We start from the raw sequence: 15,417 nt of genomic DNA on the forward strand, positions 1-15,417 counted from the left end.
AAAAATGTGTATTTCGAATAATAACATATAGCATAAATAATACAGGACAATAGTAACTTATTATTTGAAAACTTATATTGAAGTTTTGGTATAAATATAGCTAATTAAAAAAAAAACAAAGGACGAATTCATACAAGGTACTGGAAAATTATATTCCAAACCATATAAAATCAAGAAAAAAAATATTCAATAAGAACTACTATTAGAATACAATGCAATTCAAAATTTAGTTACATGAACATTTGAACGTGAAAATACTGATCATGGTCACGTGGACACTCAACAAAAGCATCCAACATCGACACATTGCCTCTATCACAAGTTGGATTACCTTTTACAGCAGGGGTCACCAACCTTTTTGAAACCAAAAGCTACTTCTTGGGTACTGATTAATGCAAAGGGCTACCAGTTTGATGCACACTTAAATAAATTCCCAGAAATAGCCAATTTGCTCAATTTACCTTTAATATATATATATATGTATATATATATATATATATATATATGGGTATTTCTGTTTCTCATTCCGTCGTACATTTTCTTTCCTTTTATGGAAGGTTTTTTGTACAGAATAAATGATGACACTTAATTGAACGGTTTGAAAGAGGAGAAAACAGGAAAAAAATGAAAATTAAATTTTGAAACATAGTTTATCTTCAATCTCGACTCTTTAAAATTCAAAATTCAACCGTAAAAAAGAATAGAAAATCTAGCTAATTCTAATCTTTTTGAAAAAATTTTAAAAATAATTTATGAAACATCATTAGTCATTTTTCCTGATTATGATTAATTTTAGAATTTTGATGACATGTTTTAATTAGGTTAAAATCCAATTTGCATTTTGTTGGAATATATAACAAATTGGACCAAGTTATATTTCTAACAAAGACAAATCATTATTTCTTCTAGATTTTCCAGAACAAAATCTTTTAAAGAAATTCAAAAGATTTTGAAATAAGATTTAAATTTGATTTTAAAGATTTTCTAGATTTGCCAGAATATTGTTTTTGAATTTTAATCATAATAAGTTTGAAGAAATCCATCCATCCATCCATCATCTTCCGCTTATCCGAGGTCGGGTCGCGGGGGCAGCAGCCTAAGCAGGGAAGCCCAGACTTCCCTATCTCCAGCCACTTCGTCTAGCTCTTCCCGGGGGATCCCGAGGCGTTCCCAGGCCAGCCGGGAGACATAGTCTTTCCAACGTGTCCTGGGTCTTCCCCGTGGCCTCCTACCAGCTGGACGTGCCCTAAACACATCCCTAGGGAGGCGTTCGGGTGGCATCCTGACCAGATGCCCGAACCACCTCATCTGGCTCCTCTCGATGTGGAGGAGCAGCGGCTTTACGTTGAGCTCCTCCCGGATGGCAGAGCTTCTCACCCTATCTCTAAGGGAGAGCCCCGCCACCCGGCGGAGGAAACTCATTTCGGCCGCTTGTACCCGTGATCTTATCCTTTCGGTCATGACCCAAAGCTCATGACCATAGGTGAGGATGGGAACGTAGATCGACCGGTAAATTGAGAGCTTTGCCTTCCGGCTCAGCTCCTTCTTCACCACAACGGATCGATACAACGTCCGCATTACTGAAGACGCCGCACCGATCCGCCTGTCGATCTCACGATCCACTCTTCCCCCACTCGTGAATAAGACTCCTAGGTACTTGAACTCCTCCACTTGGGGCAGGGTCTCCTCCCCAACCCGGAGATGGCACTCCACCCTTTTCCGGGCGAGAACCATGGACTCGGACTTGGAGGTGCTGATTCTCATTCCGGTCGCTTCACACTCGGCTGCGAACCGATCCAGTGAGAGCTGAAGATCCCGGCCAGATGAAGCCATCAGGACTACATCATCTGCAAAAAGCAGAGACCTAATCCCGTGGCCACCAAACCGGAACCCCTCAACGCCTTGACTGCGCCTAGAAATTCTGTCCATAAAAGTTATGAACAGAATCGGTGACAAAGGACAGCCTTGGCGGAGTCCAACCTTCACTGGAAACGTGTCCGACTTACTGCCAGCAATGCGGACCAAGCTCTGACACTGCTCATACAGGGAGCGGACTGCCACAATAAGACATTCCGATACCCCATACTCTCTGAGCATTCCCCACAGGACTTCCCGAGGGACACGGTCGAATGCCTTCTCCAAGTCCACAAAGCACATGTAGACTGGTTGGGCAAACTCCCATGCACCCTCAAGAACCCTGCCGAGAGTATAGAGCTGGTCCACAGTTCCACGACCAGGACGAAAACCACACTGTTCCTCCTGAATCCGAGGTTCGACTATCCGGCGAAGCCTCCTCTCCAGTACACCTGAATAAACCTTACCGGGAAGGCTGAGTTTGAAGAAATATTTCACAAATATTATTTGTCGAAAAAAAAGAAGCTAAAATGAAGAATGAAATTAAAATGTATTTATTATTCCTTACAATAAATAAATAAATTTACTTAAACATAGATTTAAATTGTCAGGAAAAAAAGGAAGGAATTTAAAAGGTATATGTGTTTAAAAATCCTAAAATAATTTTTAAGGTTATATTTTTTCTCTAAAATTGTCTTTCTGAAAGTTATAAGAAGCAAAGTAAAAAAATTAATGAATTTATTTAAACAAGTGAAGACCAAGTCTTTAAAATATTTTCTATTTGAGTTTTGTCTCTCTTAGAATTAAAAATGTCGAGCAAAGCGAGACCAGCTTGCTAGTAAATAAATAAATAAATAAAAAATAGAGGCAGCTCACTGGTAAGTGCTGCTATTTGAGCTATTTTTAGAACAGGCGGGAGGGCTACTCCTCTGGTCCTTACGGGCTACCTGGTGCCCGTGGGCACCGCGTTGGTGACCCCTGTTTTACACCATGTTCCTGTTAATGATGCATATTATCTAAAAAAAAAACTACTAAAGTATCGATGTTTTTAATTTGAGATTCGATATTACAGCCTAAATATTTGTTATCGATATTTCAGTATCGATGCGCACATCATACGCCCTGATAAATGACAGCAATTGCAACACTACTGGGTGTGTCGCACTAGACCAGCAGTGATACTGAAGTTGAACAACCGCACAGCACACAATTCTTGCCGAACAATGACTGCTCCCGAGTGGAAGAAAAGGTGCGATGAAGAGTGGGGTTTGCGTGGAATGGCGATGCCGGACAGCGTAGACTGGAAGTCTGCATATGAAGCTAAACCATTTGGAAGAAATTTGCTGAAGAATCCTTCACCTCACGGTACTTTTTTCTTTTTACTTTCGTCCTCACTTCCTACTCCCAGGATATAGTCAGAGGAAATGCAAAATTGCCTTAAACATAATTTTAATTTTATAATGTTTTGTAGCTACAATAACGCATTTTTAAAGCTTTAATGCCAACTTTACACGTTATCAACCACACTTCCTTATTGTTTCCACCTTTTCCTGGTTATGTGCCAATCAACACTCACGTTAAGGTGCATTCATGAACCTCGGAATTTCAGTCATTGATCGATGGCTTAAAACGTCATTACGTCAACGAACAAACTTGTGTTATTGTAAAAATGTTGACACCTCCAACATATTTAATTATGATCCAGAAGCTATTGGAGTGACGATGAGACCGTTGTAAGCTTTATTGCCAACTTTAAACCCCTGTGTCCAGCCACTACTTCGCTACGTCAGCGCAGCTGCCATCTTACGGCAGTCATGACTGCCCCATTAACTAGTACCTGACTCATGAGCAGCGATGTGTTTTGTTTTATGAATCTCTTATTTGCGCGACTGTCAATATTTGTACTATTCATACAGTTATAGTTGTCAATGTAGAAAATAGTAGCAATCATAGAGATAACATTGTTGGTAACACTTTAGTGTGGGGAACATATAAGAAACACTTAAGAGTTATTTGGACACTAATGGAACATATTTTAAGTAACAAAGACTTAATTTAGGGTTATTTGGTTAGGGTTAAAGGGTTATGATTAGCGTTGGGGTTAGGATTGTACTGGTTGTATAAAAAGGCCATGCAGAATAACGCATTTATAAGTACTAAATAATGACTAAGTGCCAATATGTTACCAATTTGCATGTTAATAAGCAACTAATTAATGGTAATTATCTGTGTTGGCCCTGTGACGACTTGTCCAGGGTGTACCCCGCCTACCGCCTAAATGCAGCTGAGATAGGCTCCAGCACCCCCCGCGACCCCAAAAGGGACAAGCTGTAGAAAATGGATGGATGTCCCCCATACTAAAGTGTTACTTATTTTTTTTACTGGACACAGTGTAGCATATCTCTTGTGGATTAAGTTACATGATGAGACTTAAAGTTAGTATTTTTTGCAGACAACACAACTGTTTTTTGTCCAGGAGAGAGCACACATAAGCTAATATAAATAATAATAGAATTGATTAATACAATGAAGAGATGGCTTGACAAAAACAGACTTTCCTTTAACCACTGTAAAACTAAAACAATGCTGTTCGGGCATATTAGAAGAGAAAGTCAAATACAAATACTAATAGACAAAGATAGATATTGAAAAAGTAAAATAAAATAACCTTTTGAGTGTAATAATAAATGAACATACGAACTGGAATTTTCATGTAAAAAATATTCAACATAAAGTGACAAGAAATATTTGAATAATGAATAAAGCAAAGTAAGTTCTGCGTGCGACATATATTCCGGAGCAACTTATGTGTGAAATTATTAACACATTACCGTAAAATATAAAATAATATTATTTATCTCATTCGCGGAAGAGACGAAGAAAATGTCAGCAATCGTCACACACACGTCAGCAATCGTCACATACAGGTCAACCAATAAGAATTCCGCGTGGGAGGGTCGTGGGAGAAGTGCATTGTGGGTCATGGAATGCTAACTGCTATATGTTATATGCTACTGCCGTAGCTATTAAAATAAATAATTTCATCATTGGCGGTAATTTATAAAAGCTGAGAAGGGCTGAACAAAAATGGCACAGATTACAAGCTGGACGTAGTGAAATATGCAGCAGAAAACGACAAGAGGAAGCGGCGCATACCTTTGGAGTTGGCAGAGTTGTTTAGAAGCGACATCGAGGAAGAAGATTTCATCGTATTTATCGATTAGGAGTGACAGATTGTTTGGTAAACGTATAGCATGTTCTATATGATATAGTTATTTGAATGACTTACCATAATATGTTACGTTAACATACCAGGCACGTTCTCAGTTCCAATCCAATCCACTTATATCGCACATTTAAACAACAAAATGTTTCCAAAGGGCTGCACAACAATATTAAAAACAACATTCAAATAGTATCTTAAGCTCCACCAATGACTGAATAAAAACAAGAAAATAAAAAATAAATACATATAATACATATGTTGGTTATTTATGCGTCACATAACATACACTTATTCAGTCTGTTGTTCACTATCCTTTATTTATTTTAAATTGCCTTTCAAATGTCTATTCCTGGTGTTGGATTTTATCAAATAAATTTCCCCCAAAAATGCGACTTATACTTCAGTGCGACGTATGTATGTTTTTTTCCTTCTTTACTATGCATTTTCAGCTGGTGCTGATCCGGAGTGATTTATAATCCGAAAAAGATGGTATTCTCAAAAAAAAAGAAAAATTTACTTCAGAGGAAAAACTTACTTCAAACGTGCACGTACAACACTTAAGACCTTTGTGGAATTAAGTTATGGAATGGATTAAGCAAATTAATTAAACAAAGTAAGTACTAATATGATCCAGTTTTAGAGACTGTTCAGATTAAATGGGTTTACCAAGTACAAGGAAGAACAATCTTGCAAAATATCTTCAACCTTATTGAGGACGAGATATTTTTCATCTCAGTATGTTAATCATGACTGACTATTAAAAGAACTGCTGTACTATTCATTAATTGATGTAATTGTGTTACAAAAAGAAGACAATAAGTGAACATATGTTAATATATAATTTTATCTACAATATTAGTTCCACACTTTTTTAAATCATGCCAGTTACACTTGTATTATGTCAATATATTTTGTGAGGTATTGTTTTATATTTTGTGTTAGAAATCATATGCAGTAGTCATAAAGGTGAGACTCTTTGAACACAACAATATTTGATGCATTTAGTATTCAGTGTATTCAGTTGAATTGGATTACTGATTATTAAATCCAAAACTAAATATTAAAAGAATCAATAGTCGTATTTTGGGCAGGAATTTTCTCTCGTTTTGCCTCTGTTTGGCCGTGTGCCCCTAGGGAAATGGTATGTGCCACATTGGCCATGATACCCCGACGGACACATCTTTTTTCTTCTGTGGAGTTTTCATGTCATTACGGCTTCGTTGACGAGTGGTGGGTTAAATTCTGCCTCGTGTGAACTGCCGCAGTCCCACACAAAGCACAGGGCTATACTACACCAAGTAGTACCTGTGTTCTCTCTAAAGTGCACACATGCGCAATAGCAATTTGCTCACGTGTCCTCTGCACACAGCAAATCTATGCCGCGCCCAAAATATCATGCTATCTGAACTTTAAACAAAATAAACACAACTCTATTCGTTCTGTACGATTTTGCAATACTACTGAGTGACTGACGGGGGATAACAAGCGTCCTGAAGCGATAAAACAATGTTCATCAACACTGTTTAATTAATGTAACGTTTGTCAATATGGTTTAAAAGGACAGGAATGCTATTGGTCACTTTTATTTATTTATATTCGGCCCTAACCCAACCAGATACATTAGTAAAAAAAACTTTAATTTAGAAAAAAATGGTAATTTGCTGCAGTTCAAACCATGCTTTTAACCAACTCTTTATCATCTGTCATATTAACAGCAGCCGCCTCTCTCTCACTCACCTGCACTAACACACACACTCATGGCACTTAGCAACTGATGAGTTTATGGCCACACAAAATGTCAGTCAACTCCAACACCACACAAAGTCTAAATGCCCGGTCGTTGCACTGTGACTCCTCAATTAGATGTGTGCTTATTCTACAGTCAAATTATTATGAATGTTAACTTATGGATAAGAATCATGAAATATTGTTTCTCGATTAAAGAAATGGTTTGATTGATTGATACTTTTATTAGTAGATTGCACAGTACAGTACATATTCCGTACAATTGACCACTAAATGGTAACACCTGAATAAGTTTTTCAACTTGTTTAAGTCGGGGTCCACGTTAATCAATTCATGGTAATAGAAATACATATTTTACAGACAGAAAGTTCGGGAATTTACACTTTATTTGACACTTACATCTCCATGTGCAACATGAGAATATTTTAAGGGGAACTAAATGTGATCTCTGAAAGGTGTACAAAGTCTGTCCAAATTAGGAGTCCCACCCAGACTTACAATACTAGTACAGAGCTCATGAAAAACAAGATTATTTTTGTTATTTTCATTTTTAGGTTATTACCGTTTATCCTCACATCCATAGATGATAGATACAGTTTTATTGTGCTCCTTAGTAATACAAATTAATTGATTGTGTGCAGGTATGCTAGAGATAGAGGTCCATATGTCACAATGAGTAGTACTTGTGTTTGAAAAAGTTTAAGGAATATTGTGTGCATGTATGACTGGTCGACACACCTTGTCAGAGAGACATTCTTTGTCATGTTTGCAGTGAACTGCAATAGGTGTGGTGTTTTTACACTTTGTCCCCGATAATTCAAATAGGCTTGAGTAAAGATATCCCTCCTCCTGAACCTGAGATGCCAGATGCACCCATGCATGGTCCTCCACGCTTTGAACCGGAAGGTAAGAAATGGCTTTTTTATGTGTATGTGCGTGTGCGTGCGTGCGATGCAGGTAATCTTGAATTTTAAATTTTAAATGTAATTCATAGGTGACTTCAGTGGCTGGAGCACAAACACAGAGGTTCTCCCCTACGATACCAGCGGCATCCCAGCAGGGGCTGTGATCTGTGCCTTGCCTCAGTACAGGTATGTGTCATGGTGGAATACCATAGAGTGTTTACCACAGGCTTACGCCAGTTGGTAGGCAGGTTCACAAACACAAGCACGACCCAGCCGAGGCGATTGCTCCTCCACAGTTACATTTGGGGTGCACAGTACAGCGTACTACATTGTTTATTTCATTATCAACATTTTTTTTGCCAAAGTTTTCTGCAGCGGATCACAACAGAAATGCTATAAGGATATATTTTATACAGAACAGCTTCTTTTATTACATTCTAAGACCCAGCAATGCATGTTTGTCTTCTCTAAGGGACTAGCGTTTTAACAGCCATTATTTCCAATGCAAAAACAATCAACACAAATAAAACTGGTTGTGCTGTAAAGAGGACATTATGGTCTTTTTCCAGTTATATGTGATTATTGAGGTTAGTCCAATGAAATAGAGTATGTATTTTTCAATGTCTTTTCAAAATGCCTGCCATTAGGGTTGCGTGATAAAGACGATACAAATTATATACAATTGGTAGACGATAGACATTTTAATACTATTGTCATATCGTGATAATGGATTTTGATGACACATTCGAGCTGTGTCCTGCAAATTTCACAGAGACAAGAGATTGAGCGCTTACTTAACACAATGTAACTAACATTGTAGCTGACTAATCCTTACCTCCATAGTGGCAAATAAATAGTTTCTTCCAAGTATCATTATCAATGGAGGACAAGGAACAGCTACATATGCTACATTATACACCGTAGGAAGATACAATAAGCCATCCTAACTGCTAAGCTAGAGTGCTTGAGTGTAAACAAATATAGGCAGATCAAAACAAATATAAACAGTGACGATACCAAGTATTGTATCATTATATGGTCAATACCACAATGATTTAAATCAATATTATTTATTCCCAAAAAAGTGTTTATTTGTTTACAAACTTAGGAAATAAGTAACTGGACAAAGGTGGACTTTAAGTGCAAAAACCAAAGCCCATAGTTTTTGCATATGCTTAGTTATTTTGCGCAAAATGTTGTATGTAAAAAAAGGTAATAAAGATATAATATAAATATGTAATTGATTTTGTTACAACGCCGTAGTGTATTTTTGGCTGATTAATAATTGTGATAAAAATGTATTCAGTCAATGATCTTACAACAGAAGGTAACCAGATATTAAGAGTAAATTAGCAAGTAGACTACTAATAGTGTTGATAAAATAATAATACAACTGGAATTTTTAAAATATATTACTGCATTAGTCAGTAGCTAAATGTTTTGCCTTAAAATGGTTATATTGTCATTTACATGTCAAATGATATATATCTATGTGTCATTATTTATAAATAGCAATATACATTTTAGGCCATATCACCCATCCATACTGACCTGCATGCTTTTTTCTTTTTTCAAAGGGCTGTCAAATTATTAAAAAATTCAATCAGTTTTCAAATGAATTATATATGATTAATCACAATTTGCAACTATGCCTGAAATACAGTATATGTCTATTATCACAGTACTGGACAAACAGAAGGATGAATGACAGGACACAATTTTGTAAAGTGAACGCTTTGTATGTTGACAATATAAATCAATCTAAAACCTATTGAACACCATTACAGAAATACATTTTGCAACTACAGTCTGTGTGTTATTTCCTGTCAGACTCTAATTTAGTTTTTTTTTTCCTGTTTTGTCTCTGAGCGGTGCTTAAACACGTACGTAAGCTGTCTCATCAAAATGTAGGTATGTTACTTGTGTCAACGAAGCAGGAATGACACAACATGTAACAATATATCCAATCTTTATTGCTCAAAACCTACAATTGTTGTCCACCGCATAGCTTAGCTTAACTTCCGGTTCCCGTCTACAGCCATAAGCCTTCTGAGTAATGTGGTGTACAAACATTTACTTCCTTGTTTACATATATTTATGTAACCTTTATTTATCCAGGGTAAAACAATTGGGAACATGTTTTAATTTTCAATGCTGATCTAGCAAAGAGGCAGCCTTTACACGGTAGAGATGTTAACATGTGCTTATTTATAATCCAAATACTTTCCCCTTTGTCTTGGCCCTAAACACTTGGTTTTGCGCGTTTGCCAATCAAGTGGTGTCCGATTTCTCTGTCAGGCAAGGGGGAAGAGCCAAGTGTTAGTGAGGCACAGCCTTTGAAACGAACTGAGCTTGTTGACCCCCCTAGGAATCGAGTGCTATGCAACTAACAAATTAATTACAAGTGTGAGTTATTTTTTTTAATATAAAATAATCATCCATCCATTTTCTGCCGCTTATCCCTTTCGGGGTCGCGGGGTGTCACTGGCGCCTATCTCAGCTACAATCGGGCGGAAGGCGGGGTACACCCTGGACAAGTCGCTATCGTATCACAGGGCCAACACAGATAGACGGACAACATTCACACTCACATTCACACACTAGGGCCAATTTTATTCCAGCCCGAGTATTTTGTATTCATGTAGTTCTGTTTTTAAAAGCTAGACATTAAATTGTTTTAGGTGATTTTCGAAATGATGATCTCAATTTTGATAATATTGAAAACAACATTCATCACACTATTATACTATATACTGTCTGTCGTCTTTGGTAGCATGAAGTCTTACTACTACTACTATTTAGTGTTGGGCAGTAACACGCTACAAGTAGCGACGCTATGTAGCTTAACTACAACTAGCAACGCTATGTAGCTTAACTACATTTCCCCGTAGCCTGGCGTTGGTTCAATCCTTTCTGAACCAGTAGCAATTCCTGTAGCTTTGCTATGTTTAGAACCATGTAACGAGGTGGCGTCCGCCGAATGCTACACCCTACAAAGAGAGCAAATGGACTGCAAATCCATCCATCCATCCATCCATCCATTTTCTACCGTGTGTCCTGTTCGGGGTCGCGGGGGTCCTGGAGCCCATCTAGCCCATCTAAGCTGCATTCGGGTGGAAAAATGCAGGAGGAAAAAAAACTAATTAGAGAAAATACAATAACCTGGATGAATGAGAACATCCATAAATATGGAGAACATATATGATGATTGTGTGAATTAGTGAATGAATTATATTTATATAGTGCTTTTCTCTAGTGACTCAAAGCACTCTTAACATAGTGAAACCCAATATCTAAGTTACATTTAAACCGGTGTGGGTGGCACTGGGAGCAGGTGGGTGAAGTGTCTTGCCCAAGGACAAAACGGGAGTGACTCGGATGGCTGAAGCGGGGATCGAACCTGGAACACTGAAGTTGTCGGCATGGCCACTCTACCAACTGAGCTATACCGCACGATTGGTTGGTTTACGTATGAGAACATCCATGTTGATCGCCTGGTTTTAGTATGATCAGTCACAATTGGCTAAGGTTGGGGCAAAACATTAACCAATGTGAAGCAGTGTTTACGGAAGTAAACCGGGTTGTCTTTCTCGACGCGATTGTGGCAATTTGAAGTATTTCATGCAATCAAAGTCAACATTTTCTCAACAAAATTACAACTTGTCCATCATTGCTGCTGCTACTACTACTACTACTTCTTATTTTTCATATAAAATGATGAACATGGTTAAAGCAACAAATACATCCAGATGTAGAATAGCTGTGTGTCTTTTAATATGCCTACCTAATATGACAGTAGTAAATTAAGCTATTAATTAAACAAACACATTTTCTGAGGAAGTAAACACCTATTGTAGTAAAATTGCAACTTTTATTTTGATTGGTTTTTGGAGGTTAATCAAAATTAATCGCCATATCCAATTTCCATTCCAATTTTCTGATCACTTTATTTGGCTTTAGTTGAATTTAGTCAAAATCTGAAATATGTTATTCCTCAGCTGGTTTACCTTGGAGCAGACTGTGGACCTGAAGGCGGCGGGGCTTTGGGAAAAGCTGATGGATGATTTTCAACCAGAAATCATGATCCAAGACTGGTAAGTCAAAAGTGAACAATCACATCAAAGTACACACAATCGACTGAGTTATTACGCATTTAGCACTCTGAATCGGGTATAGAAATATGTTCTGAGTGACAATTTACATTTGAGAATTAGTCTTACACAATTGGGAAATTGGGAAAGTGTTAGTTTGAATGTTGTCCAGGATGAGTGGAATGTGTGATGGTAGAATGGTTTGACTCGATTGAGAAATGTGGGAATTGGTGAACTTTTTAGAATTTCCCATTCATTTTAATGGGATTTTCCTGGAAATTTGTGAATTTGGGGAAAAATTTTTTTTGAAGATGACTAAAAGCATGAATGTCCTAAATGAGCTGAATTGGTTGATGTTCAAATTTTTGAATCGGTCGAAAAATGTTAGGCTTAGACTTCCTTTTATTGCCATTCAAATTTGAACTTTACAGTACAGATAAGAACAACATTTAGTTCCATTAGCTCATTGTAGTGCAGGAAAAAAGATCAATGAGGTGCAGATATAAATAAATAGATTACTGTACATATAAATATATTGCACTCTTGCATATGCATCCACGTTTATGGATGTATGTTATATTGTCTTTATGTTACAGCGAGTTAATCAATTTTGGGGGGAATTGAGGGGATTATTATGATACGTTCAGAGTCTTATGGCCTGAAGGAAGAAGCTGTTACAGAACCTGGAGGTTCTGCTACGATGGCTGCGGAACCTCTTTCTAGATTCCAGCAGTGAAAGCAGTCCTTGGTGGGCGTGGATGGATTCTCTGCAGATTTTCTGAGCCCTGGTCAGGCAGCAGCTTTTTGCGATCTCCTGAATAAGAGGAAGAAGAGGCTTCCTGTCTGAGTCACTGCAGGCTCTAGAAATGTTGAAGTAGTAACGCTTTTTAATTGAGAATTAGGGCAGGATTTCCGCGATATTCCAGGAAAACCAGATTTTTTTGGAAAGCTGGGGAAAGGGGTTGGTTTGAATATCCAGGAATAGTGGAATGTGTTAATGGTGGAATGCTTTGAATCGGAAGTAAATTGTAGGAATTGTGTAAAAAAATTGCCATTCATTTAAAAGGGAAATTTAAGAAAATTTGGGACAAGTGGCAATTTTTTTGAAAACGACAAGTATGTCCTGAATGAGGCGGATTGGTTGGCGTTGGAATTGATTGAATCGGTTAAGAAATGTTGAAGTCGTAGCCTGTTATATTTGATAAATGCTATTCCGGAATTCCTGGAATTTTAGGAAAACCTGTAATGTTTATGGTTTAAAAAAAAACTTGGTATTTGTAACTAAAAGGAATGTTTTAATTGTGGAATGGTTGCAATGGATGGAAAGGAAGGAGTTGTCTAAAGATAAAAGAGTGGAATTTGGGTTTGGAAAAACTGAAATTCTGGGAAATCCTGGATTTTTTTTAACTTGGAAAAATGATCGTTTGAATTTCCAGGAGCAATTGAATGTGTTGAATGTGAAATGGTTCAATAGAGATGTAAAAACTGTGGGAATTGTGGGTTTAAAAAAAGGGGCCAATTATTTTGAATGGGGAATATGTCCCGGAAAACTGGGAATTCTTTGGGAAGTTGTTGATGCGAAACTCTGGATTCCTGAATAGGCTGAACACTTTGAAGTTGCAACGGTATGAATTGGTACAAAAACTTGAAAGGACTAAAGTGCCAAAACAAGGATAAGAATTAAAAATAGATGAGTTTTGGGGTAGAATGTTTTGGAGCATTCACACGTTGGAGCATTGCAACATAGTGCAATTGAACACCTCTTGCCTACTACAAACATTTGTATGAACGAGTCCCAGTGCCACTAGGGGGAGCCAAGTGACTGTTTCCTAGCTGGTGGTGAGTTATAATGCTTCTGTTTTGCCCCCACCCACTTTTTGGAACAAGGATGAGGGATAGAAGAAAGATAAAAATATAAAAAAAATTGTAACAGCATAAGAAAAAATGGTGTACAAGTTTCACTTTTGTATCTCATTGCTCATATCTGTCGTGCATTCAAAGACCCCCGATTAGAGTTAAAAGCAGAGGAGTCACTAATTTTTAAAGATAGGAGGAGACTTAACACCCAAAAGATGCACTAAATATAATATCCATCCATCTATTTTCTACCGCTTATTCTCTTTGGGGTCGCAGGGGACGCTGGTGCCTATCTCAGCTACAATCGGACGGAAGGCGGTGTACACCCTGGACAAGTCGCCATCTCATCACAGGGCCAACACAGATAGACAACATTCACACTCACATTCACACACTAGGGCCAATTTAGTGTTGCCAATCAACCTATCCCCAGGTACATGTCTTTGGAGGTGGGAAGAAGCCGGAGTACCCAAAGGGAACCCACGCATTCACGGGGAGGACATGTCCACACAGAAAGGTCCCGAGCCCGGGATTGAACCCCAGACTACTCAGGACCTTCGTATTGTGAGGCAGACGCACTAACCCCTCTGCCACCTTGAAGCCCACTAAATATAATATAGTTATCATAATAATTATATATTATTATGATTTGTATTGTCCATTGATGATAATATACATGAATCAGCTAATCTCTACTTTATACTCTGAAGTAAAGGAAACCTTGACAGATGTATAATCATATTTAAGTGAATGTTGGCAGGTTATATGAATATTTAATATATATTCTGGTCAATTCTTATAGAATTTGTTGTCTTTTGGGGGAGGTGGGCTTAAAAAAACTAACTTACTTCAAAGGGTTTATTTAGATATGTTCTCAATATGTTAATCCCATCTTTTCAAAACCTAATTAAGGTTTTTATGTGTTTTTGAAAGTAGTTTTTAACCGAAGCTATGCAATATTTAGTTTTTTAGTGACCATAAACATACCAAGTGTGTGTGTTTGGGTTTAGGGTGGGATGGGTCCCTTTAGGAGTCAAGTATAAGGGCCTAGAATGTGGTGCTACTGCTCTGACTCCATCCATCTATCCGTTTTCTACTGCCCGTCCCTCTTGGGGCCGGGGGGAACTGGAGCCTATCCCAGTTGCATTCGGGCGGAAGGCAGGGTACGCCCTGGACAAGTCACCACCTCATCGCAGGGCCAACACTCTATGTCAGTAATTAAGCTAGCCTTCCTCTCTTCTTTCATAAGGTACGAGGAAAGTCAGCTGCATGAGTCAATCTACCAACTACAGGTCAAGTTATTAGGTGCAGACAAAAGCAGCGTGATCACGGAGCACTCCGTCAAGCCCAGTGAGGACCGCAGCACCTATTCGCACACATGGAAGGAGGTGAGCTCTTTACACTGCTGGCCTGCATGCATATGGGGCTACTGCTAAAAACATTAAATTAAAAAAAACTAAAAGATTAAAAAAATGGGTCTTAAAATTCTAAAAAAAACAGATAATTTGAATTTAATGCCTTTTTAAAATGTGTAAAATTATCTTAAAATCTCAATAGATGTCTTAAAGGGGTTCTATTATGCAAAACTAAAACACTTCGCTCTTTTAAACACTTGGTCTACCAGTGATACAGACCAAGTCGAGTGTGTAAAATGTGTGCCCCCAACATGTTGTAACTATTAATGCTGAACGTTGCTTCACTGAACATAGAATAATCATTTACGCTGTGTAAACTTATC

General features: G+C 37.8%; 1 protein-coding gene across 1 annotated transcript; it reads left to right on the top strand.

Annotated features, from left to right (window-relative positions):
• Positions 1-2,753: 2,753 nt before the first annotated feature.
• On the top strand, positions 2,754-15,130 carry nccrp1 (P1, F-box associated domain containing). Its single transcript, XM_061898069.1, has 5 exons — positions 2,754-3,219; positions 7,652-7,732; positions 7,821-7,917; positions 11,730-11,825; positions 14,929-15,130. Exons 1-5 carry the CDS (start codon positions 3,078-3,080, stop codon positions 15,113-15,115), a joined length of 603 nt encoding a protein of 200 aa, XP_061754053.1. The 5' UTR covers positions 2,754-3,077; the 3' UTR covers positions 15,116-15,130.
• The last annotated feature ends 287 nt before the right edge of the window (positions 15,131-15,417 follow it).

The sequence above is a fragment of the Nerophis ophidion genome, linkage group LG04, assembly GCF_033978795.1.
Source record: "Nerophis ophidion isolate RoL-2023_Sa linkage group LG04, RoL_Noph_v1.0, whole genome shotgun sequence".
NCBI classification, from domain to species: Eukaryota; Metazoa; Chordata; class Actinopteri; order Syngnathiformes; family Syngnathidae; genus Nerophis; species Nerophis ophidion.